General features: G+C 48.4%; 1 protein-coding gene across 4 annotated transcripts in view; it reads left to right on the top strand.

The window, feature by feature from the left end:
* Pfkfb3 (6-phosphofructo-2-kinase/fructose-2,6-biphosphatase 3) overlaps positions 1 to 22,577 on the top strand; it is a 69,093-nt gene extending 46,516 nt beyond the window's left edge. For 2 of the 4 annotated variants that reach the window (XM_013009402.1, XM_013009400.1), the window contains exons 2-15: positions 1,017 to 1,142; positions 2,368 to 2,464; positions 3,113 to 3,179; positions 3,961 to 4,035; positions 4,326 to 4,382; positions 7,212 to 7,336; positions 8,138 to 8,345; positions 8,942 to 9,088; positions 9,226 to 9,330; positions 11,300 to 11,429; positions 12,443 to 12,505; positions 12,623 to 12,687; positions 14,636 to 14,809; positions 20,600 to 22,577. In XM_013009402.1, coding sequence (XP_012864856.1) covers positions 1,017 to 1,142; positions 2,368 to 2,464; positions 3,113 to 3,179; positions 3,961 to 4,035; positions 4,326 to 4,382; positions 7,212 to 7,336; positions 8,138 to 8,345; positions 8,942 to 9,088; positions 9,226 to 9,330; positions 11,300 to 11,429; positions 12,443 to 12,505; positions 12,623 to 12,687; positions 14,636 to 14,809; positions 20,600 to 20,635 — 1,475 coding nt within the window. In that variant the 3' untranslated portion in view covers positions 20,636 to 22,577. Of the gene's footprint in view, positions 1 to 1,016; positions 1,143 to 2,367; positions 2,465 to 3,112; positions 3,180 to 3,960; positions 4,036 to 4,325; positions 4,383 to 7,211; positions 7,337 to 8,137; positions 8,346 to 8,941; positions 9,089 to 9,225; positions 9,331 to 11,299; positions 11,430 to 12,442; positions 12,506 to 12,622; positions 12,688 to 14,635; positions 14,810 to 16,704; positions 16,728 to 20,599 lie in introns of all 4 variants that reach the window. The other 2 variants (XM_013009401.1, XM_013009403.1) reach the window with 2 other exon arrangements.
* Positions 22,578 to 23,638: the final 1,061 nt, after the last annotated feature.

The raw sequence follows: 23,638 nt of genomic DNA, 5'->3' as shown, positions 1-23,638 counted from the left end.
TAATTTTTAAAAGAAAGGTTGTCTTTTTTCTGTCTCTTGGCTTTCTTTTCTTTGCTTTTTCTTTTTTTTTTGGGTCCAGTCGTGGGGCCTGAACTCTGGGCCTAGGTGCTGTCCCTCAGCTCTTCAGCTCAAGGCTAGCGCTCTACCACTTGAGCCACCTTCCCAGCCCCGAGTCTCTTGGCTTTCTGATTGTCAACTCCAGTATCCCTGTGTGTGTTTGTGTGTGTGTGTGTGTGTGTGTGTGTGTGTGTGTGTGTGTGCTTGTTTTATGTCAGTTCTGAGGCTTGAATTCAGGGCCTGGCATTGTTCCTGAGCTTTATGCTCAAGGTTAGCACTCTACCACTTTGAGCCACAGCTCTATTTCTGTCTTTTTTGGTGGTTAATTGGGGATATGAGTCTCAGGACTTCTCTACCCATGCTGGATTTGAACAATGATCCTCAGATCTCAGCCTCCTGAGTAGCTAGGATTACAGATGTGAGCAAGCCCCTGGTGCCTGGCTAATGTCCCTCTTTTATCTCTTCAGTTTATATTCTGCATTTGGAAATTTCCTCTCTGTATTGTTCACTTCATACTCCCTGGTATTAGGTTTCTTCCTTGTGCCCTTGAGTTCTGCTCTGTAGTGTTAGTCTTTGGTGGAACTAAGGGCCTGTCATATCTGATTGTATTTGAAACTGTTGCTTTGTTCATAAGTATAACCTGGAAAAATATGATTGAGCTGCACGAGGAGGGACTTAGGTCATGAGGGCATCTGATTTCATTGGATTGTCAAGTCCCAGGGGCTCTGGGATGGGACATGACATAACACTTTCATACCATTCTTTGTGTGTATATATATCTGTCAGTCCTGGAGCCTGAACTCAGACCCTGGGTGCTAAGGGACAGCTCAAGGCTGCCATGCTATTGCTTGAGCTACAGCTCCACTTCCTGTGCTATTCTTTGAAGTCTGTAGGTTGTGGGACTCAGTTCTTCACCTTTTGCCACTTGAGTGATGACTTTTCTCTGTTGCTTTTTCTAGCCTGTGGGCCAAAGCTGACCAACTCACCCACGGTGATTGTCATGGTGGGCCTTCCTGCCCGGGGTAAGACTTACATCTCCAAGAAGTTGACTCGCTACCTCAACTGGATCGGAGTCCCAACGAAAGGTGAGCCAGGTCCCTGGGCTAAGGCCTTTACATCATGGCCTGCTTGCCAGGCCTGAAAACCTGACCTTCTACCTCTGGTTGTTGGTGCCCAGAGGCAGGGCCCCTCCTGGGTAGGTCTGTATCAGGGTCATAAAATCTGATCCCACCACCCATTCCAGCTGTGTCCCCAATCCAGCTATGTCCACGCCCTTTTTTTCCTGTTGGGTTTGGTCTCATTGACCAATCTTCTCTTTCCCACTCCCCTAAGTCCTGCCTGACTCAGGTTCCACCTGCTCCATGGCGCTTCCTCCCATCACCTCATTCTCTGCAGCTCTTATCCTTGAAATTCCCTTTGTATTTAGAGGTAACATTGCTTTTCCTGCTGGTCCTCAAGTGCTCCACGCTGCTTTTCTGTTGTTGTATCTCTGCCTACTTTGCCCAAGTAAACAAGAAATGAGGATAGGGACTAGTAAGTTTTTGTTTGATTGTTTTTGTGCTGGGACTGGGGCTCAAACTCAGGGCCTCATGCTCTTGTTGAGCTTTTTGGCTCAAGGCTGGTGTTCTACCACTTGAGCCACACCTCCACTCCTGGCTTTTCTGCTGGCTTAATTGGAAGTAAGAGTCTCTTGGATTCATTTTTTGGGACTAGCTTTGAACCATGAGCCTCAGATCTCAGCTTCCTAAGTAGCTAGGATTATAGGTATGATTCACCAGCACCTGGCATACAGAGATTAGTTTTTTTCTATTTGCTATCTTTCCTGCAGTTCTCAGCAACTTCTTCTATGGAAGGGAGGGAGTGTTAGGATTGAAGCTAGGGCCTTGCACATGCTGAGCTACTCCTCAGCCCCTTCTATCAAGTTCATTTCCTTGGTCTGAGACTCACTCACTTTATAGATACCACAGGCAAAAAGATCACTGTACTTTTTTTTTTTTTTTTAACCGACCTATAGCTCTCCCCTTTTTTCACTATCTCAGTCTTGGCCCAGTAATAGATGACTGGGTTTGGAGGCTGGGCTGTAGGGCAGGCTCAGGAAAAGCAGGTAGTGGTGGGCGCCATAGTGTGGTCTGGGAGGCGCGGGGCTGCTTCCTCTCTGGCTGCCTGCAGGAAGGAGATGGTAAATCCAGACTGTGAATGCCCCGCTCTGCTTTCCGTGTCAGGTTGTCATTCTATTCGGAGTCATGTTGGTGGTGGGTTTTCCCTTCTTCCCGCTGGCTCATCCAGGGCTGTCCTTGTTGTCCCCTCCAGTGTTTAACGTGGGAGAGTACCGGCGTGAGGCTGTGAAGCAGTACAGCTCCTATAACTTCTTCCGCCCCGACAATGAAGAAGCCATGAGAGTCCGAAAGTAAGATATGAGCTGCTTTGCAGACACAAGTTCTTTTTTTTTTTTTTTCTAGTTTTCCTTTGTTTTTAAGCCAGATTCAGTATGAGGAAGAGAAAGCCAGCCTGTGGTCTGGCTCTCCCCTGGTGGCCATCAGAGCTATCCCGTGTCAGGGCAGATGTCTGTGAGACACTCAGCTTTGATCTGCTCCAAGATAGCTTAACTGAGCTGAGGCCAGCTAGATCCAAAGCCACTACTTCCCGGTAGTGAACAAAGTCCTTTTCATTGTGAATCATCTGTTTGCATTGGGACACCATCTCTGGTTAAACTGGAGGTGGCGGGGAAACCCTTGTGTGGTGGCAATTTGCTCTGACGGCACAGTAGAAAAGTGGAGACCTCATCAAGATCCCTTTGATGCCAGCCCCACCCCAGGGCTGGTCCTTGAGGACCAGGTGGGCTCCAACCCTGCTTTTTCAAAAGCTCCCAGAGGAAAGATTGCAGTGTACCTCCCAAGGGCTCCCGGGGCGGGGCCTTGGATTGGAAGCCAGGGAAGATCTGGCTAGCACTATGCAGGCTCAGAGCCCGCAAGGCCTGTGTTGGGACAGGTGAGGGAGGGGGTTACTCGAGCTGTCATAGCAGATGCTCTGACACGTGTCTTCTCTTGTCTTGCAGGCAGTGTGCCTTAGCTGCCCTGAGAGATGTCAAGAGTTACCTGACGAAGGAAGGGGGACAGATTGCAGTAAGTCTGGGGGTGGGCGTGGTTAAACGGGTAGGGCTCTGTCCTCCCTGGCCTGAAGCCATGCCCAGAGCCATTTGCAGGGATGATACACAAGCGCCTCTGGCCTTGAGGGTTGTGGGAAGCTGGTAGCTAGGGCAGCTAGTGACTTAGTGGATTCAGTGACTTAGCCACAGTGTCCTCTGTCACCCGCCTTCTCAGTGGGCAGCTGGACATCACCTCCAAGGTAGGCGGGACCTGGGTTGCTGCTAACCAGTCACTGTGGCCCTTCCCCATTGCCCCTCCCTCTGGATATTACTGCTGGCTGATTTGCTCTTCCAACCCTTTCCCTTCCAAGCCTAGGAGCTGTGGGGGAGGTGGGGGAGGGGGCGGAGCTTCTAGGAGCATGTCCCTGGAGGCTGGTGGGTAGGGCACTACCGTCACTTCTGGGAGATCATCTCTTTTGTGGTTATTCCTGGCAATGGCAAGTGTGATGGGTTGGGCAGTTTTGGTTAACATTGTCATCTCATTCACATGTAGATTCCTCTTCCTTTTTTTTTTTTTTTTTTGGGTCGGGTCGTGGGGTCTGAACTCTGGGCCTGGGCACTGGCCCTCAGCTCTTCAGCTCAAGGCTAGCGCTCTACCACTTGAGCCACAGTGCCACTTCCAGCTTTTTTTCTTTTTGCTTATGTGGTGCTGAGGAATTGAACTCAGGGCCTCAGGCATGCAAGGCAAGCGCTCTACCACTGAGCCACCTTCCCAGCCCCTAGATTCCTCTTCCTGACCCCTCTCGCTTCCCCATCAGGTTTTTGACGCTACTAATACCACGAGAGAGAGAAGGCACATGATCCTGCATTTTGCCAAAGAGAATGACTTCAAGGTGAGCTCACGTGGCATGTCATTCCAGCAACCCATGCAGGAAGAACTGCCTTCAGCCCACTAGTGGGCTCCCTCATCCCCGCAGGGTCCTTTGCCTCTGGCTGTCTGAGTTCTGCCCCCTGAAAATCGGGCTGGGGATTGTGGACTTACTTGTCTGCGGGAAGGGTGGAGGATGTGGTGGTTCCAAGATGACTTTGAGGTCATCTGATATGGCATGGTGATGTGGTGCTGACACTGACCTTGTGTGATAATTTGTTCTTTCCTAACATTTTCTTCTTGCCCCCCCACTAGGCATTTTTCATTGAATCCGTGTGTGACGACCCTACAGTGGTTGCTTCCAACATCATGGTAAGCCGCCAGGATGCCTTGCTTGGGTGGAGCTTACGTGGCAAGGACTTTGCAATCCTACAAAGAGTAGGAACTCAGGCCAGCCCCCCCCCCCCATAAAGAAACTAGGTCAGCCCTTGAACAGAAACCAAACCCTTGGAATGAGCTGCACCTCCCACCTCATGGTTGTGCTAAGAATGCACAAGAGCAGGAACTCAGAAGCATGGTCTGTGACCCCGACCTGTGTGGAAGTTACAACCAGGCTCTGTCTGGGGTCTTTAAGGACAGACAGGTGTACACAGTCTTATCTAGGACATGGTGAAATGAAGAGAATGGAGTTTGAATAGGTGGTGGGAGCAAGGCAGCTGGGGTCTGGGACAGGAGACAGTGAGCCATCGAGATTGCAGATGGGTAGGAATACGCATGTGCAATCAAAAGCTTTGAGAACTCAGAATGCTGAAGGAAGACCTTCCAACTTTAGGGAGAAGGGTCATAGTTACAGTTACTCTCTGCAGATTACTCTTTGCTGAACCTGCAATGTACCATGCACCTTGATTTCACCATTTCAAGGGGAGCTAGCCTGGATAAATCCAGGGTAATTGGCAGCATAATTGGATTAAGTTCATTTATTTTGTCGTTTGATGGCAAGAGATCATAAATAGAAATGGTTGCTATGAAGCCTTTATCACAGGTCTCTTTCTCATGTTCAAGATCAGTTTTTCTGCCCCGTTTAAACATATCAGAATAGGACATCTGCCTAAAGAAAAGCAGGGGATCCTGTGCATTTGCTGTATACAAATGCTCAGGGTGTGTTGGTTCATCTCTCCAAAGCAGTTTAGAAATGTCTATAAGCATTTCTAAGAAATGAGTTCATATTTCAGGAAAGACTATTTGGGGTGAGGGAAATCAGTTGAATCACCTGCAGTGGGTCCAAAGGAAGAGTCTCAATGCCAAAGGAAAAGGGAGGTACTCTGATCTGCACAAAGGACTCTGCTGGGATCTTTCAGTTTCATTTTCCTCGGTCTACTTGGTAACGAAGCGCAGAGCAGCTGTGAAATCATTTTTTTTCCCCCAGTGAGTAGCTCCCAATGTGCTTAGCTAGTAGTTTATCTGTTAGCTTGTCCATGAACACAGCTTACTATTTGTCCTGATCTTCTGTGTTTAGAAAGCTCTTTCCCCCATTAAGCCTCAGAGCAATTTTGTGGTGATGTCCAGGAATTTGTCATCACCCCTGGCTGGATAGATATTTTTATTGCAAAATAGACATACTTTGTCTATATGTGTGTATGTTGGTCCTAGGACCTGGGTACTGTCCTGGACCTATTTGGCTCAGGGCTAGCAGTCTACCACTTGGAGCCACAGCTCCACTTCCAGCTTTTTTGGTGGTTAATTGGAGATAAACGTCTCACTGACATTCCTGTTTGGGCTGGCTTTGAACTATGATCCTCAGATTTCTACCTCCTGAGTTGTTAGGATTGCAGGTGTGAACCCCCTAGGTCCAGCTCAATTTTTTTTTAATTTTATTTTATTTGTGAACATGCTGTACAGAGGAGTTACAATTACATGGGCAGGATAATGCGTACATTTCTTACCAAGCATTGCAGCCTCCTCCTTTGTTTATCCTTCACATCCCTTCCCAGCCTCCCCCTTCCCCCCCAATCCCAATCCTTCTCCTGGTCCAGCTCAATTTTAACCAGTTCTAAGTATGTGTGATTTGGCATTATTAAGCGCTATTCAAATAGTTGGGCTGCCATTCTTGCCGTCTACCCCTGGGCCTTTTCATTCCCTCTTCTGAAGCTCTGTACTTATGAAACAAGAACTCCCTGTGGACTTAGATCTTTGAAGAGTGTCTCCTTACACTTCCAAGTCCCAGAGATTAAAAAGAAGCACAGGCAATGGAAAATTCTGAGTTCCTTTAAGATCTACAAGGCTAGTGATGTCTCTGCCCTGAAGGGCACCCCTTGAAAAGCTGGGGTCTTGTCAGAGAAGCTGTAATTACAGACCGGCCATGAGTGAGTGTTCTCTCTGTCTTCACAGATGGAGATGAGTCCAGTCAAAGTCAAGAGTATCTCTGTCATCCACTAATGTGCCTTTTATCACCAGAGACCTGCTCTTAGTATGAGGAACACTGTAGGAACTACTTTATTCTTTCTCTCTCTCTTTTCTTTTTTTTTTTTTTCGGTCGTGGGGCTTGAACTCTGGGCCTGGGCGCTGTCCTTCAGCTCTTCAGCTCAAGGCGAGCACTCTACCACTTGAGCTACAGCGCCACTTCCGGTTTTCTGGTGGTTTATTGGAGATAGGAGTCTCACGGTCTCTCCTGCCCGGGCTGGCTTTGAACCGGGATCCTCAGATCTCAGCCTCCTGAGTAGCTAGGATTACAGGCGTGAGCCACCAGCGCCTGACTTCTCTCTTTTTTTTAATTAATAAGTTTTTTTTTAATTGTGAAAATACTGTACAGAGGGTTTACAATTACATGAGCAAGGTAATGAGTACATTTAGGAACTACTTATGTAGGGCCCAGCCCAGTCTGTCTGGTGGTGAATCCATTGCTGGACTGACGCTGAGTTGATGGTTCAGAGCTGTTCATTACGACTTCCTTGTAGGTTTACCATGTCTGTCCTTGTGGCCATCAAAATTCTCTTGTCTCTCCTAGATACCCTCTCCATGTCATCATGGGGTTTTGTGTCAACCCCCAGTTTCTTTTCTTTTCTTTTCTCTTAAATGCTGGGTAGGATAATCTTTATTCTGAGCCTTTCTGGGCTTTCCCCTTTTGAAAGCTCCAAATCCTGCTTAATCTAAGCAGAAAGCCTTCCAGCCTGATTCATCAGCTGCTTCTTTGTGATGTTATAGGAAGTTAAAATCTCCAGCCCGGATTACAAAGACTGCAATTCGGCAGAAGCCATGGACGACTTCATGAAGAGAATCAATTGCTATGAAGCCAGCTACCAGCCCCTTGACCCTGATAAATGTGACAGGTAATTCTCATTGGTGAAGGATTTTTAGGACTTTTTTTCCTGCAAAAGCACTTACCCTCAGATATGTCCATATACTCATTAAAAAAGGTATTACTTTTTTTTAAAGGCATTCATAAAAACGTCATTGAAGCTGGACTTGGCATTGCATACCTATAACTCAGCACTTGGGAAGCTTAAGGCCAGAGGATCTAGAGTTCCAGGTGGTCTGGGCACAGTTAGAACCTATCTCAAAAAACAAGAAATAGGAACAAAAGAACTTGGCATGACTTAAGTGGCAGAGAATCCTTGCCTAGGATGCATGAAGCCAATAGGCTCAGTCTCAGAATTGTCTAAGTTGGGCATGGTATTGCATGTGTAATCTCAGTACTTGGCACAGTGAAGCAGGAGGATCAAGAGATCCAGGGCAGCCAGAACTATATACAAGACCCTGCTTCAGCAAACAAACAAACAAGCCACACCAAATACCTTGACTGAACAAACCCATGTCAATACAAATCTTGTAAACTTACTGTTGAATCCAGTATCACCATTGCCTTCTGACACTTCATTTTCTTTTCTATTCTCTTTCTTTTTTCTCCTTCACCTGAGAGATTAGTTCTCCTCTTGACTAAGATATATTATGGAGATGGTTTTGCATTTATTTTATTCCCTGACTTCTTGGTTTGTATCCTGGGGTCATATGTCCAGTTCAACACTGCTGGTCTCTCAGGGTTGGAATCTTCTGGAAGCTGGCCAGGCCTGGGGCTGGCTGTGCTGGTAGGGCAGGCTGGTCCCGTGGTCCTCAGTGGTGTTTCTCTACAGGGACCTGTCGCTGATCAAAGTGATAGACGTTGGCCGCAGATTCCTGGTGAACAGAGTTCAGGACCACATCCAGAGCCGCATTGTGTACTACCTGATGAACATCCACGTGCAGCCCCGCACCATCTACCTGTGTCGGCACGGCGAGAACGAGTTCAACCTCCAGGGCAAGATCGGGGGTGACTCAGGCCTGTCCAGCAGAGGCAAGAAGGTAGATATAGATAGAAGCAGATGGCAGCTGGTTGTCGGACTGACTCATGGAGCCTCGCAGGAGGCCAGCTCCCATTAGTAGGGGAGTGAATAGTTTAAGAGTCTCACAGACTTTCCTGCCCAGGCTGGCTTGGAACTGCAATCCTCAGATCTCAGCCTCCTGAGTAATTTGGGTTATAGGTGTGAACCACCGGTGCCCAGCTTGTGTGTGTGTGTGTCCACACACACACACAGGCGTGCACACATATGCTTCAGTAGTAGGACTTGAACTCAGTGCTTTGGTACTGTCCCTTAGCCTTTTTTACTCTAGGCTGGTACATTATCACTTGAACTAAAGCTTCATTTCCACCTTTTTGGTGGTTCATTAGAGATGAGTCTCACAGACTTTCCTGCCTGGACTGGCTTGGAACCATGATCTTCAGCTCTCAGCCTCCTGAGTAGCTGGGATTACAGGCATGTGCCTCTAAGCGCCCAATTTCCTGGCACCAGTTTAATATGCTTTGGGGCACTTCCCTGCTCCCTGCCCCCTGTCCCCAATGCCTCTGGGAGATGAAGGATCCCTGAGTCAATGAGCCCTGTGTCCCCTGAACCCTTCAGTTTGCCAGTGCCCTGAGCAAGTTTGTGGAGGAGCAGAACCTGAAGGACCTCCGTGTGTGGACCAGCCAGCTGAAGAGCACCATCCAGACAGCCGAGGCACTGCGACTCCCCTACGAGCAGTGGAAGGCGCTCAACGAGATCGACGCTGTGAGTCTCAGGGCTGTGGAGGGGGCTGGACTGGGAGTGGGGCGTTGTCCAGTGGATCTGCTGAAATCATATCCCTGCATTCTGGGCCGCCCCTGTGGGTGCAATGCCCTGGGTTGAATGCTGCTGTTCTCTGCTAGGGCGTGTGTGAGGAGCTGACCTACGAGGAGATCAGAGACACCTATCCTGAGGAGTATGCGCTGCGCGAGCAAGACAAGTACTACTACCGCTACCCCACGGGCGAGGTGAGCAGGGGGTCACCGTTTTGCAAGTCTTATGTGTATGATTCACTTGAGAGCTTTGGAGGTCTAAGGGGACCCCCCTGCCCCCATGACCAGCTGGCTGGATAACCCCTTCCAGGAACCTTGTATTCTGTAGCTCATTCCTCCCACTGCAACCTTGAACATGAGCTGTCCTGAATGGAGCCGTGTATGTGGGTGTGTTTTCTCATAAGCAAAAGTGAGGGGTGTGCATGCATCTCTCCAGGAAAAGAGGCTAAGATGAGGGAATGAGGGAGGTGGATGGCCTGTGACTCACTTCAGACAAGGCTCCCCCCCACCCGCACCCTCAGAGGTTGCAGTTGCAGTGGTGGACAGGCCCCCTGTGAGGATGTGGCCTTGCTTGTCTTGTGTTAGGGCCCGAGTGGACACTGGTGTGGGAGGGCATTTCCATTTGGGGTGCACATCTCCCAGTGTGGCTGAGCACGCGGCTGCTCTGAATGAGAATGGGGTGTGCCAAGTCATGCAGGGCTCCGGGAGGCAGGCCAGGTGGGTGCGTTAACACCCGGTGGGCGTCCTTCCTGCTCATGCCCTCTGACCATTTGTCAGCTCTCAGTCCCTGCTGGGCCAGCAGCCTGTCCCTCCTCTGGTCCCACACTTGCCTCACTGGGGCCTCACTGGGACCGGTTTAGGAGAGAAGGGAGGGTGGTGGAGGGCCAGCGTGAATAGGAGCTGTGCTGGTCTCTCCAAAAACATTTCTTTTTATGCATTTTATTTTTTGAAAGTGACAATCTACCCCTTCTTACAGTTAAAAAAAAAACTGGCATAAAGTTTATGTAACATAGACTTCATTGTTTTAACCATTTGGAAATATATGATTCTGGATTTCCTTCCCCTCCTCTCCCCTCCCCTTCTCCCTTCCTTCCTTCTTGGATTGAACCAGGACATGTAGATAGCAAAACTACACTGAGTTGCATGTCAAACAAACCAAAGAATCTATTTAATAGTTTTAAGAAGTGCAGCTGATAGTCCATAGTGGGAGAAGCTTGAAGAAATGAGATGTTGAGTCAGTTTTTGCAAGGAGTTAGACTGTGCAGGCCTTAAGCTCTTTTGCTCAAGGCTAGTGCTCTACCACTTTGAGCCACAGTACCACTTCCAGTTTTCTGGTGATTAATTGGAGATATGGGTCTCACAGACTTTCCTGCCTGGTCTGGCTTTGAACTGCGATCCTCAGATCTCAGACTCCTGAATGGCTAGGATCACAGGTGTGAGCTACCAGCACTCGATTTTCAAGTCAGTTACTTTTAAGATACAGTTGTTCCTTTGTGTCCTCAGAGGATTGGCTCCAGTACCATCATATATATGTAGATACTCAAGTCCTTTATATAAGATGGTATTTGCATACGACCTACACATATTCTCCTACATGTTATAAATTCTGTCTTGAGCCTTCTGTACTCACAGTGCCAGGCTACCATCACCACTAACTAGAACCTTCCTCTCACCACAAGGAGACCTCAGCCTTGTTAAGAGTCGGTCCCTCTGCTTCCCTTTTCTGCTTCTATGGAGCTGCCAACCCTGGAAATGGAATCATACTAAATATATGAACTTTGGTGCTCGGCTTTTTTCACTCACCATAAAGCTTTCGAAGTTCCTCCATGTTATAGTGGTGTGTTAGGACTTCCTTTTGATGGCTGAGTAACATTCCACTGTAGACTTGTCCCTTCCCAACTTCTGCCATCCCTTACCAGTTAGGAAACAGTAGGAAGGAGATGAGATAGAGACAGACAGACAGACAGACAGACCCAGCAGGCTTATGTCCCCTCAGGATGATCTCACCAAATGTCCAGGGATGGGTTGGTGGATGAATGGATGGGAGGATGAATGGAGCTGTCTGGTCCGTGATGATGGAAGGCTAGTAGTAGGGAGGGAATGACACTGGCTCTTCCCCAAGTGCTTTCTCTTCCAACATGGCCCCCTATCCCTCTGTGTTAAGTCCTACCAGGACCTGGTCCAGCGCCTGGAGCCCGTGATCATGGAGCTGGAGCGCCAGGAGAATGTGCTAGTCATCTGCCACCAGGCTGTCCTGCGCTGCCTGCTAGCCTACTTCCTGGATAAGAGTGCAGGTACCACAGGCAGGCCGTGCTTTGGGAGGGAGGCAGGAAAGTGGCCTGAGTGTTGGGTCGCTGTTGTTTACCCTGCTTACCCATCGGAATGTTAGAGCAAGCGGGGCTGGGGTCTGGCCCACAGCCTTCTGCAGAGGTCTCTCTCCTCTAGCGCTTTCGTACTGGCTGTTAGGGCCCTTGTGGGCTTCATGACATCACGGTTCAGCCTCTACTTATCTAAGGGCCTCTAGGCTGGGTATCGAGGGCCATCCTTCCTCCCCGGCCCCCTTCCGAGGAACACACAGCTCAGGAAACCAATGAAACCATCATAATATCATCTTTATGTCTGCCCAGCTGCAGTTGAATCCCAAGACACACCTAAAATTGTGTGGAAAATGACTTAAAATGTCACAGAACAAAACCAACAACTTTTAATCCACCTTTTGAGTTGTTTGCTTTGGTTTTGTTAGTTTTGGTTTTTGAGACAGGCTCATTCTCTCCCTAGACAGCTCAGGCCGATCTGGAATTTCCTATGAATCCCAGTCTAGCCTTGAACTAGACATACTCCTTCTCTGACTACACAGTGCTGGGATTGTAAGTGTGAACACCAGGCCCAGTAGTATTTTTTTTTTTTTTTTGGGGTCCGGTCGTGGGGCCTGAATTCTGGGCCTGGGCGCTGTCCCTCAACTCTTCAGCTCAAGGCTAGCACTCTACCAATTGAGCCACAGCGCCACTTCCGGCTTTTTTCTTTTTTCTTATATGGTGCTGAGGAATCGAACCCAGGGCTTCACACATGCAAGGCAAGCGCTCTACCACTGAGCCACCTTCCCAGCCCTCAGTAGTTTTTTTGAAACTATGTTCTTTTGGCTAGGCGTCTTTATCCAGGGCGCCTGCAGGAAGGGCCAATACTCCTGTGTGGGCTCAGCCTTTGGGGTCCCTACAGGGCAGAAACTCATGGTGGGCCAGAGGATATCCTTCTCCCTCTCCCTGCCTCCAGCCTCATATCTAATTGTGGACCCTATGTCTCTCTCCAGAAGAGATGCCCTACCTGAAATGTCCTCTTCACACCGTCCTGAAACTGACACCTGTTGCTTACGGTGAGTCACAGCCTTTGCCAAGCCCTGCCCCGAGTGCCTGTGTCTTCCTGTGGGTGGGATGTTGTAGGTGGGGTGGTCCCTTGAACAAAAGTCATCTTCCTCTGTCTTCGTGCTCAGGTTGCCGTGTGGAATCCATTTACCTGAATGTGGAGTCCGTGAGCACACACCGAGAGAGGTCAGAGGTGAGTCTGGCCCTCTCCCTAGCCTGGCCTTGGGTCCTCAGGGTGCTCCATGCCTAGGTTCTTGCTCAGTACCTTGTCTGTACTAGGTCTGGCCGGCTGCCTGCCTCAGTCAGTCCCTCTGTGTTCCTGCCCTGTCTTTCCTGTGGCTTCTTCACAGGATCTATTTATCCTTTTCCAGTCTTTGTATGCTTTCTACATCTCCACCTGACTAGTAAAGTGAGTACTGTAAAGAGGGACTGACATGCTCTTTTTTTTTTTTTTTTGTCTGTTGTGGGGCTTGAACTCAGGGCCTAGGCACTGACCCTGAGCTTTTTTACTCAAGGCTAGCGCTCTGCCACTTTGAGCCACAGCGCCACTTCTGGTTTTCTGGTGGTTAATTGGAAGTAAGAGTCTCATGGACTTTCTTGTCCAGGCTGGCTTCAAACTGTGATTCTTAGATCTCAGCTTCCTGAGTAGCTAGGATGACAGGCATGAGCCACCTGTGCCTGGCTTTTTAAAAATTTTATTACTGTTATTATAAAGATGATGTACAGAGAGGTTACAATTACATAAATCAGGTAAACAGCACATTACTTTTTGGACAATGTCACCCTTTCCCTGGCTGTCTCCCAGTGTTTCCTTCTAAAGCCTCCTCTTTTAAACATAGCCCAAACCCAGGAACTATTGTTTCTTCAGATCCCTACAACTGTGCTTTCAGGAAAGTTCCAGAAGCCTGGTTCCAACAGGATAGGCCAGTTGTCTGCCTGTGGTTAAGTCAGAATTAACAAGAGTTTGACTGCATTGAGAAAGGCAGCAGGGCTGGAGGCGGGGAGACATGATGAACAGCCAATGGAATGATGCTCAGGGACCCGGATGCCTGGCTGTCTTGTTTTTCACCTCAAGGAGGGCTGGGATCTGGGGTGGGTTAGTCCCATGAATCCTCTACAGAGCAGATCCTTTTTCTGTCCAGGTATGCAGTGTACAAGTGAGTTTGAATTTGCTCCATGCAGGCTGTTGCTCCAAATGCAACCCTTTGTCAGTATAGGTAGGCCTTCCCCTTAGGCTGAGCGTGGCTTTCTGTTGATGGAGTCTGAAACACAGGTGATTTCTGTATTTCCACGGAACTTAGCCATCATCTTTGGGCTGTGTGAGCACATGAGGCTGGGAGTGGTCTGTGCATTGGTGGGCAGCAGGATTTCCAGGTTGAGGTCAGTCTGGATTTTATAAAGAGATCCTCAAGGAAAAACACAGCAAAACAAAAACCAACACAAACCAGCAACACAGAAAGAGTGCATGAGATGCCAACCAGTTAGCTGCCCAGTTGCCACTCTGGACCCGGTGGAAGCATTCCTTGCTGTGTCTCTAGCTCCCCTCTCTGGAATGAGGGATCCAAAGATACTGTGCTTGCCTAAGCTGGAAGAGGACAGCCCTGGCCTCGAACGCTTGTTTGTGGAGCACTGGGCATATCGGATGTCCTACGCCCTGCTCTGTGGGGAGCTCTGGGACCTGTCATGGTGTCCTCTGATAGATGTTGGTGTTTGCTCCTGGTTGCCAGACCCATCGGCAGTGGATTTGTCCATATTGCTCGTCTCCTGGCTCAGTTGTCCGCTCTGTAGGCCATGCTCAGTCAGGGTGAGGGGCTTAGGACAGGCAGGGTCCTTTTTCTCTGACTTGGTTAGCTGCAGTGATTCCCCCCCTGGCTTTACCCACGCCTGTGTGGGCACCCTTAGGAATGATCTGAGGGAAGAACACAGGAAGGGATCACCCTGACACCACCTGAGAGACAGTACACATGGCAGGGTTCTCTGCTCTCTCGTCTTGGGCTGTCTGGTTGTACCCCTAAAACCCACAAGCAGGTGAATTTTGTGTGTGTGTGTGTGTGTGTGTGTGGGGCTTAGCTCCCTTCCTCTCCCTTCCTCCCCATTCCTTGTAACTGTCGCCTTCTCTCTTTTGTCTTTGTCTTGCTTAGGATGCAAAGAAGGGACCTAACCCGCTCATGAGACGCAATAGTGTCACCCCACTAGCCAGTCCCGAACCCACCAAAAAACCTCGCATCAACAGCTTTGAGGAGCATGTGGCTTCCACTTCTGCTGCCCTGCCCAGCTGCCTGCCCCCGGAGGTGCCCACGCAGCTGCCCGGACAAGTCAGTGACTCCCCTCTTCTTCCTGCCTTGAAGTGGGGGGTGGGGAGGGGTGAGAGCCTGTGTGCTGTGTAGTCATGGGTGGGTATGTATGTGTGTTCTGTATTGTGTGGTGTAGGTGGTATTGCGTGTGCGTGTGCGTGTGTGTGTGTGTGTGTGTGTGTGTGTATGCACAAATTTTGGGGAGGGATAAAGAAAAACCCTATCTGACTATCTTTCCTTACTGACAATGATTGTGACTGTCTGGGTACCCTATCTAAGGTGGTGGTGTTCACTGGGCAGAACCAGATAGAGCAGAAAACAAAGAGTAAAATGTCTGAATCTGGTTCACTTTTCTTTCTTGTCCATTGTGGGACTTGAACTCAAGGACTGAATATTGTCCCTGAGCTCTTTTTCTCAAGGCTAGCACTCTACCACTTGGAACCACAACACCACTTCTGGTTTTCTGGTGGTTAATTGGAGATATGAGCCTCAGACTTTCCTGCCTAGACTAGCTTTGAACTGTGATCCTTAGATCTCAGCCACCTGAATAGGTAGGATTACCGGAATGAGCCCTCACAGCACCTGGCTTCTTGTTCTCATTTATGACTAGAGATTTCTAAAAGTCCATAGCAATCCTCAGTCCAAGAGTCTTCATCCATCTCTGTGGACCTTGGATACAATTTTCTGTTGTAGCCCACAGCTCAGTGCTCTCTTACAGTCATCCCCACTGCAGAAAGGCTGGGTTCCACAGTGATGAGCCACCTTGGCATTTGTAGAAGTATGCAGACCAGCTCTCAGGCTGGATGACCAGAAGGAGCCTTTTGTTTGTAACACCTATTTCAGCAGGTAGTAAGAACCAGAAGAAAGCAAGCCAACCAGATTTCACTTGTTTTCCTAGCTCAGGATCAAAAGCTAGAAGATTTTGGTACCTGGGCTTAATATAAAGGTTTGCTTTTGGCCCCAAACCTTTGCAAGTATGTGAGATATAGAAAGAAATCTCTGGGTTCCAATTCAGGTGTTACCCAAGGGTCTAGCCTACTGGTACTTCCACGCGTGGCCCCTTACAAATCAATGTAGGCTGAATTCCAGATTGGATTTGTTCATGAGCTTGATATCAAATCACTTGTAGGGGCATTGATCTACAACCCACCCACCAACTCTTTGGGTCTTTCCTGGTGGTTCTTTCACCTCCTGGCATCTGGAATGTGCTGTGGGGAGAGCAATAAGGCCTCTGTAGGTCATTTAACTTCCCCAGGCCTCAGTTTTTGCATCCAAGGAATGGCAATCACGCTTGCAATAATAAGGTTGTATCTAGTGAGCCCTCAGCCATTATTAGTTGGGAGTTCGGCTTCAGTAATAGATCCACCTGTAGCACAAAAGTGTAGGAGTTTTCAAAACCTTCTGAGACCAGGTCTTGCTATATAGTCTAATCTGGCCTTGAATTCGTGCTCTTCCTGTCCCCTGCCCCCCCCCCAACCTTTTTTTTTTCCTGAGAAAATGCAGGTCACTTTTCCTCATTTCACCTTCCTGTGCTTCAGTTTCCTTTGCTGGGAGAACTCTAATAAATATTCCTTTCAGCTCCCTAATCTGAGAGTTTAAAATTGAAAACTGAGCAATACTGAAGTAGCATCTCTAGGCCATTCTACAGGTGCATTACGGGGGTTTGATACGTGAGGAAAGGGCCATGGTGGGCACAGAGGTCCATTGACTTGGCCATGTGGGCTGCTATGGCAGGGTCAGCCCTGTCCCTCAGTTCAGAGTTGCCCTGACTGTGCCAGGACAATCCGTTAGGAGTCCTGAAAATGTCGGGAGCTGTTGGCTGGACCACGCGTGGGAGGTAGGCTGGGGTTCACCCTTGACGTGGCATCCTGTATCCTGACTGACTTTTCTCTCTTTCCCCACTTTCTCTCCTGCAGCCTTTGCTAGGGAAAGCCTGTCTGTAAGTATTTCTCTCTGAATAATTCTGTTGCTTGCATTTTCTTGCTTGCTGGGCCAGTTTGGCCTCTTGCCAGTTAAAATATTGAGGATAGGACAGTTTTGTTTTTTTTTTTTTTCTTAGCATCTGAGGTTTTCTGTGGAGAAGGAGGAGGAGGAGATGGACTTGGGAGGAAGGAGAGAAGAGAATTCAGGAATTTTCTAGTGCGGGATGTAAGGTGTGGTGGGTCCACTGATGTTCGTTCAGGTGTCCCCACACTGTAGAGGTCACCACATGCTTCTTTGTAGTCCCTGTTCTAGGTTATGTCTGAAGTGCTTGGGGTCTGGGGCTTGGTATATATCCAAAATTTCCCTCTTGGGGTGGTAAGGTCTGAAGTTTGGGGTTTTTGATTTTTCTTTTTTTTTTGTGCTAGTCTTGGGGCTTGAACTCGGTACCTAGGGCACTGTCCTTGAGTTTTTGTGCTCAAAACTAGCACTCTACCACTTAAGGCATAGCTCCACTTCTGGCTCTTTTTATTTTTTTGATAGTTAATTAGAGAGTCTCATAGGCTTTCCTGTCTGGGATGGCTTTGGGTTTGAACTTTTTATGTCTTATCTTTTCCCTGAAGAGCATCCTTTCATTCAGAAAGGAAATTTTACCCAGAGTCTAATCTATGAAAGAAATATATGAGGAAGTACCTCTCCTCTCCAAGATGTTCCAGGGACTTTGGTGAACTGTACATGGAAACCCTACTTGGGGATCCAGTTGATCTTGTATGGGACCCTAGTCAGCTGTAAGTCCTGGTCAACATTGTGTACAGCTTGGACATCAGACCTATCACGTTACCTCTTCCTTCAGTCAGAGCTCTCTGTAGAAAGTTCTAGTTCAGTATTATCTCTGGCTGCTACCAGCTAGATGATGCAGTGTGTCTTCTGTTCTGGTGATCTCCACTGCAGATGGACCCTTGACCTTTGTGGAACAACCACCATAAAAATGTCACCGCACTGTTCCAGTCCCATCTCCCTCAATATTCCTTTTGTGTGCATGAATTAACCTTGGTAAGCTGATGCAGGAACTGGGGAGGTGAAAGTTAGACTTAGGAGCTGAAGAGTAGGGCTCATTTTGGGGGAAGCAGGAATGGTTTGGCATCATGCCTGGCTCATGGAGGTACCATAGAGCTCATGAAGAATGGGCTATCCCAACCCTCACACCTCTTGGCCTTCAATAACACTAGGAGGTTGGCAGGGCAGTTCCTGTCTTGCTTAAAAGTGCCCACAACCACTAGCTGGTAGGCAGTGGAGCCACATGGGCAGAGTGCTTTCAAAGGGGAGGTTTTTCCTTTCTACCAGCTTCTTAGAATAGCCCGGATATTGTCTTCCTATTTGTGTGTCCCCAGATCGCTGATCTTTGCAGCATAAGGAACATGTTCAGCACCTTAGTTGATGTCTGGCATCTGAGCTTCAGTAAGCAGCACCTTCATTTGTAGCTGCTTCCCATGGCCTAATACTGGGCATTACCTTCCATCTTTAAAGAGTAAGACATCATCACAGTGCAATGTCTGCTGTCCCTTTGGAGCCACCACACCAGCACAAGGGTTAGGGATCAGGGGTTCTTGTGTGAAAATCACTTGGGATGTTGGAGCCTGAAACAAAATGTTTCTGCTACTCAGGCCATTCAGGTTCATCCCCATATCTTCTGGACTTTGTCCATCACCAAGGTAAAGCTGACTGTACTTTTGGCCAGAATCCCTTCCATTTAACAAAAGTATCTCCTAAAGAATCTGGTCAGTTTCCTAGACCAGGCCAGGAGTGTGAGCCATTGTGTTGGATCATAAATAATGTCTTGATTTTAGGAATTTTGATGGCCAAAATTGTTTATGAAATTCAGAACAGGCCAGCTTTGTGTCTCAGTTTTACTGCTGGCCACTGTATTTGGCACTCATCTATAAAATGGAGAAAGTAACTCTGCAAGGGATTTTGAGCCTTTTTTTTTTCTCTCCCCCTTGGCAAAGTATTTGTCATCTTGGAGGGGCCTGGCAGATGGTAGCTGCTGTTACTCAGTAGTTGATGAGCAGACTCTTTGGGTTTGAATCTGTGTTTTTGTCCCCTTTGCTCTGTGCCAATGGGCTTGAGATTTCTATCCATGAGCAGCTGGAGCACTGAGATTTGGAAGGAGGGAAGCCCCTGGGTTCTGAGGCCTGTGATCTTGGTTTTCTGCTCAAATTGGAGAATGACAATGGCCCAGACACTGCTGGGGGGGCTGTGTTAACTGTTTGAGACTGAAAGTCCAGTAGGCATTCAAGATGAAGCCTTTATTTTGAAATGACAAATGTATACTACAGACAAAATACTACTGATGTATACATATACTTCCCATTTTCCAACCTGTTGTGTTTTGTTTTTTCTCTTTCCCACTACGCTTGAAAGACGAACTGTCTGTCACATTTTCTCAAAGTTTTCTCCTTACTAACTTTGGAAAGGTAAACGACCCAGTGCATGTCCCTCTCTGTCCCTTCTTGCATCTCTCCTAGTCATAGCATCTCAGCCACAGGGCATTTTGGTCTTGTCCAGATTGGCCATTGTGGATTATGTGGCTTGTGTGTTGGTGCTGGAGGGGTTTACAAGTGGTATCATTGTCATTAGGTCCTCTTCCGTCTGTCTGTTCCGCCTCCATGTGTCCTACACCAGGGGCCCTGTGAGTGAACGATATGGACCTAACCATCATGTAGCTGTCCTCTGTTGTTGTTGCCTGGCTAATGCCACATGGGTACTGGAGGTCATGGGCCTCTGATGTCCAATGTTGGAGCTAGCAGTAGCCTTCACTCTCCCCGTGTCCCTGCTCAACCCACAACTTGGCTAGTGCTCTGTAGATGCAAGATCCAGGACACTGCCAGAGATCCACCCTCTCACTGAGGGCTTTGGTCACGTGGGCTCCTGAGTCCCACCCAGCTGAGAGTGGTTGGCTCTGGGGTCATCCGGTTCTGAGAGTTCCCTTTCTAGAGATGTCTCCAGCGGGCACCCTTAGTTCTATGGGGGTAAGGGCAGCTCTTTGTATACCACTGTCTGGATCCTCTCTCTAGGATCCTGTCCTCTGTAGAACATCTTGAGGTGGAAGGAGCTGCTGAAAAGATCAAAGGGAATACTAAGAAAAGTTGTGTCTCTATTTTTGAAGGATAGACTAAGGAGTTCAGAGAGAATTCCCTGTTGGTATTAGCAGCCATCATGTGACCCCAGCTGAATGGATGTTTTTTAGAGGGGGTTCTTACTCCAGTGGCTGAGAAGGGAGGCTTTCTGTTAGGACGCCTGAGTTCAGGGCCAGGACAGAGTTCCCCACCAGCTCCAGCTGTCTCACCCCGTGCCTGTCTTCTCCCGTGACTGGATTCCAGACACCAGGAGCTGAGTGTAAAGCTCTCTTGTTAGCTGAGCTGCACAAGAGAAGCCTGTCCTACTTGAGATGTCCTCATCCTGCCCTCTGTCTGGGCGTGGTGAGGAGGGGCCCCTCTGTGGGGTACAGAGGCAGTTGGGGGGGTCACTTAAAGAGGTGTGAATAAGGTCTCCCACCTGTGTCCCATGGTCCTCCATTCTCTGTAAGTAGCTCTGTCTGATCTACAGGACCCGGAGGATCCTAAGTCTCATGTCAGTCTCACTATCTTTCTTCCCTGCTTCCTTTCGGCTGGTGCTAAGCAGGCTGCTGGCTGTGTCTAGCCTCTTCCGTGACCGTGGCCTGCAGTATTTGCTGTCCCGTTCTGAGGCCTACCTGGACCCTCTCATCTGTCTCATGATAACTGTTGTCTCGGGGTGTGGAAGGTGGGAAAGCGGTCTCCATGGCATGGCTTTGCGACACACACTGTCAGCAGTCAGTCCTGATTCTCTTCTCTCCTTCTCTCTTACGAACAGAACATGAAAAGCAATGGAGCTTCCAGTAAACCCTGAAGACGATGCATCAGTTCCATTCCATTTCCATTTCTGCTGCTTGGCTTCTGCCCTCCTGTCTACCTGAGACCAAATGATGCCAAGGACTTTTCTGGACTGGGGTGAGGTAGGGGAGCAGGAGAGTCTGCTGCACCCCCTCTTGCCCCCCACCAGCAGTGACTATGGAGACACCGGAAGGCCATGGGGTCCCCGCTTCCTGTGGCAAGTGGCAGACCTCCTCGTCTTCTGCTCTCTTGGGGCTTCCAGGGATATCTGGCCTTCAGCTACCTCCCATGAGGCTTGGGGGGGGGAGGGTAGATGACAGAAGGCCTGGAGAAGGGACACAGAGTGCCACTGTGCAGTTTTGTTTTATTTCTGTGATTCTGGCCTGACATGGTGATAGCCAGGGCCACCAGGTTGGCAATCTTGGAACTGAATAAGGGCTGGGTTTTAGTGGTCGAAGGCTAGGAGATGTCGGGAAGCCTTTACCTAGCTATTTTTATGCATTGTGGGACTGGGGAAATGTCCCTGGAGAAGAAGAGACTTGGGGACTTCTGTCTGAGAGAGATCCCTCGGGAAAGCTGAGACCTGCTCGTCAACTGAGCAGTACATGCCCAGCTCTCACACGTTTTTTGCAGCCCTGAGTTAAGGACAGACCGGCTACCTGAGTGGAAGGAAGAACTGTGGATGTGATCATTGGGGTCTCCTTTCCCAGGGAGCTCTAGGGGTCCCTGGGTTTTCCTACCTGGATCTGGAAGCACCTGAGCCAATTGTTCTCCTGGAGCTGTTCGCATTGCACTTTTTTCTTTTCTTTCTTTTTAATTATTATTATTAGTGTGTGTGTGTGTGTGTGTGTGAAGTGAAAGTCACACCTTGACTTGGAACTTGGATGCTAGAATATGAGAAGCTGAGCAAGCCCCAGAGTGGGATGAAGCCGGAACCTTCCAATCATCACAAGACTTAACTGTGTGAGAAGACACAGAGAAGACCTGATCTCCTCTCATGTTTCTCAGAAGGGAGGGGATGGTCCAAGTTAGGCCTCCCTCCGGGGACACATTCTCTGCGGGCTGCCCCCGTGCTTCTGTCAAGTGTCCGCTGTGTGTCTAGCACCGTGGTGGGGTGCTCAGGAGTGTAGAGCACCTTTTCCTTGCTGTCCTGGTGTTGTAACATGCGGAGCAGGGGTTGAAAGTATGGCCTGTGGGACAGGTGGGTGGAAACACCCATGGCTTCTGCTCACCAGTGCCTCCTCCTTTGTCATTTCAAATTCCAGGGCGGTGGAGGTGGCGGGGTGGAATGTCAGAAATTTAGGGAAAGAAAAAAATTGAAAACTCAGCAATACAGTTTTCCCAAATGACCCTTTTAAGGATATCTCATGTGGTGCCAAAAGTCACTTTATGCCTTCTGCTTGTGAGGTCTGGCATCCTGGGGTGAGGGTTGGAGTAGGGGTACAGACACATGACGCTTGCAGTGGAGAGATGAGTTATTTTATTTGTGCTGGTCCCTGGGCTTGAACTCAGGGCCTGGGCACTGTCCTTTAGCTTTTCTACTTAAGGCTGAACCTCTGAGCTGCAGCCTACTTCTGGCTATTGTGGTTATCTGGAGATAAGAATCTCATGGGCTTCCCTGCCTAGGCTGGCTTCAAACTACAGTCCTCAGATCTGAGCCTCTTGGGTAGCTAGGGTTACAGGTATGAGCCACCAGCATCTGGCTCTGTGTTTTGAAGGAGTTTAAGAATATACATTTCTCTAGATGGGGCTAGATGGGGCACAGAAATATTCTTCAGATACCCTGCAATAAAGGTTGTATGTTTTCCACACTAAACATTCAAATTCTCCCCACTAGCCCCACCCCTCTTTGAATGGACAGTCCAGTGAGTCCTGGCAGACTGCTGAGTGTGCACATGCACGTGAAATGTGCGGCTGGCTGTATTCTGAGATCAGAGGCACTGGTAGTCTGTGTGTGTGTGTGTTGGTACTGAGGCTTGAACTCAGTGCCTGGGCACTGGCCCTTAGCTTTGGCTCAAGGCTAATGCTCTGCCACTTGAGCTATAGCTCTACTTCTGACTTTCTGGTGGCTAATTGGAGATAAGAGTCTCTCTCATGGACTTTGCTGCCTGGGCTGGTTTCGAACCATGTTCCTCAGATCTCAGTCTCCTGAGTAGTTAGGATTACAGGCACCGAGCCATCATCGCCCGACTGTAGCTTTACATTTATTAGGTGCCACTTTCTGGCCTCTTCCTTGCTTGTTTTCTTTGGAACCAACTCTTTGAACATAAACTCTCCAGTCTGAGACAGGTAGGGCCTGGATAACAGTGGATGTTTCCCTTGCATTTGTGGTGACCTAAAATCAATACATGAAGAAAGGTTTGCCTAACACAGGACTTCAGTTTGGTAAAAGGGCCTGGAAGAGGAGAACGCACGAAACTAAGGTCAGATCTTGGAGAAGGTAATATGCTGCTTCATTGGAAAGCCAGTTTGACCTGATTTTGAGGGCTTGAGGAGTCTGATGTAGTTAAGTCATCGAACTTTTTGCTTCTATTGGTTTCCTCCCCAACCTCCGCAAACAAAACAACAGGGACCAATGTCTTTAACTTTGCATATGTTTTTGGGTGAGTTTCTCATTCTCCATTGATCATGGGCAAAGCTCTTCACTTTGGGAGAGTAGAAAAACTGAACCACACCAATGATCTTTTCATTTGTAATACTTGAAATTTATTTTTTTATTATTTTGATAGCAGATGTGCTATTTATTTATTTAATATGTATAAGGGAGCCTAAACAATAGAAAGCTGTCTAGATTGGGTTTCATTTGTTAATTGGTTTAGGGGGGGCCTTATGTGTGTGATTTTTTTTTTTGACTTCTGTATATATATTTGTCTGAATTAATGACCTGGGATGAAGCTATGCTACATTTTCAAACAAGGGATGCCTTTGAGAAATTTGTATATTTTGCAGTTGCCAGATCAATAAAACATTGAAATACACCAACGGAGTGCATTGTGGGATCTTTTTTGGAAGGGAGGGA

The sequence above is a fragment of the Dipodomys ordii genome, unplaced genomic scaffold, assembly GCF_000151885.1.
Source record: "Dipodomys ordii isolate 6190 unplaced genomic scaffold, Dord_2.0 Scaffold9, whole genome shotgun sequence".
NCBI lineage: Eukaryota > Metazoa > Chordata > Mammalia > Rodentia > Heteromyidae > Dipodomys > Dipodomys ordii.
This window is presented reverse-complemented; position numbering and strand designations above follow the sequence as displayed.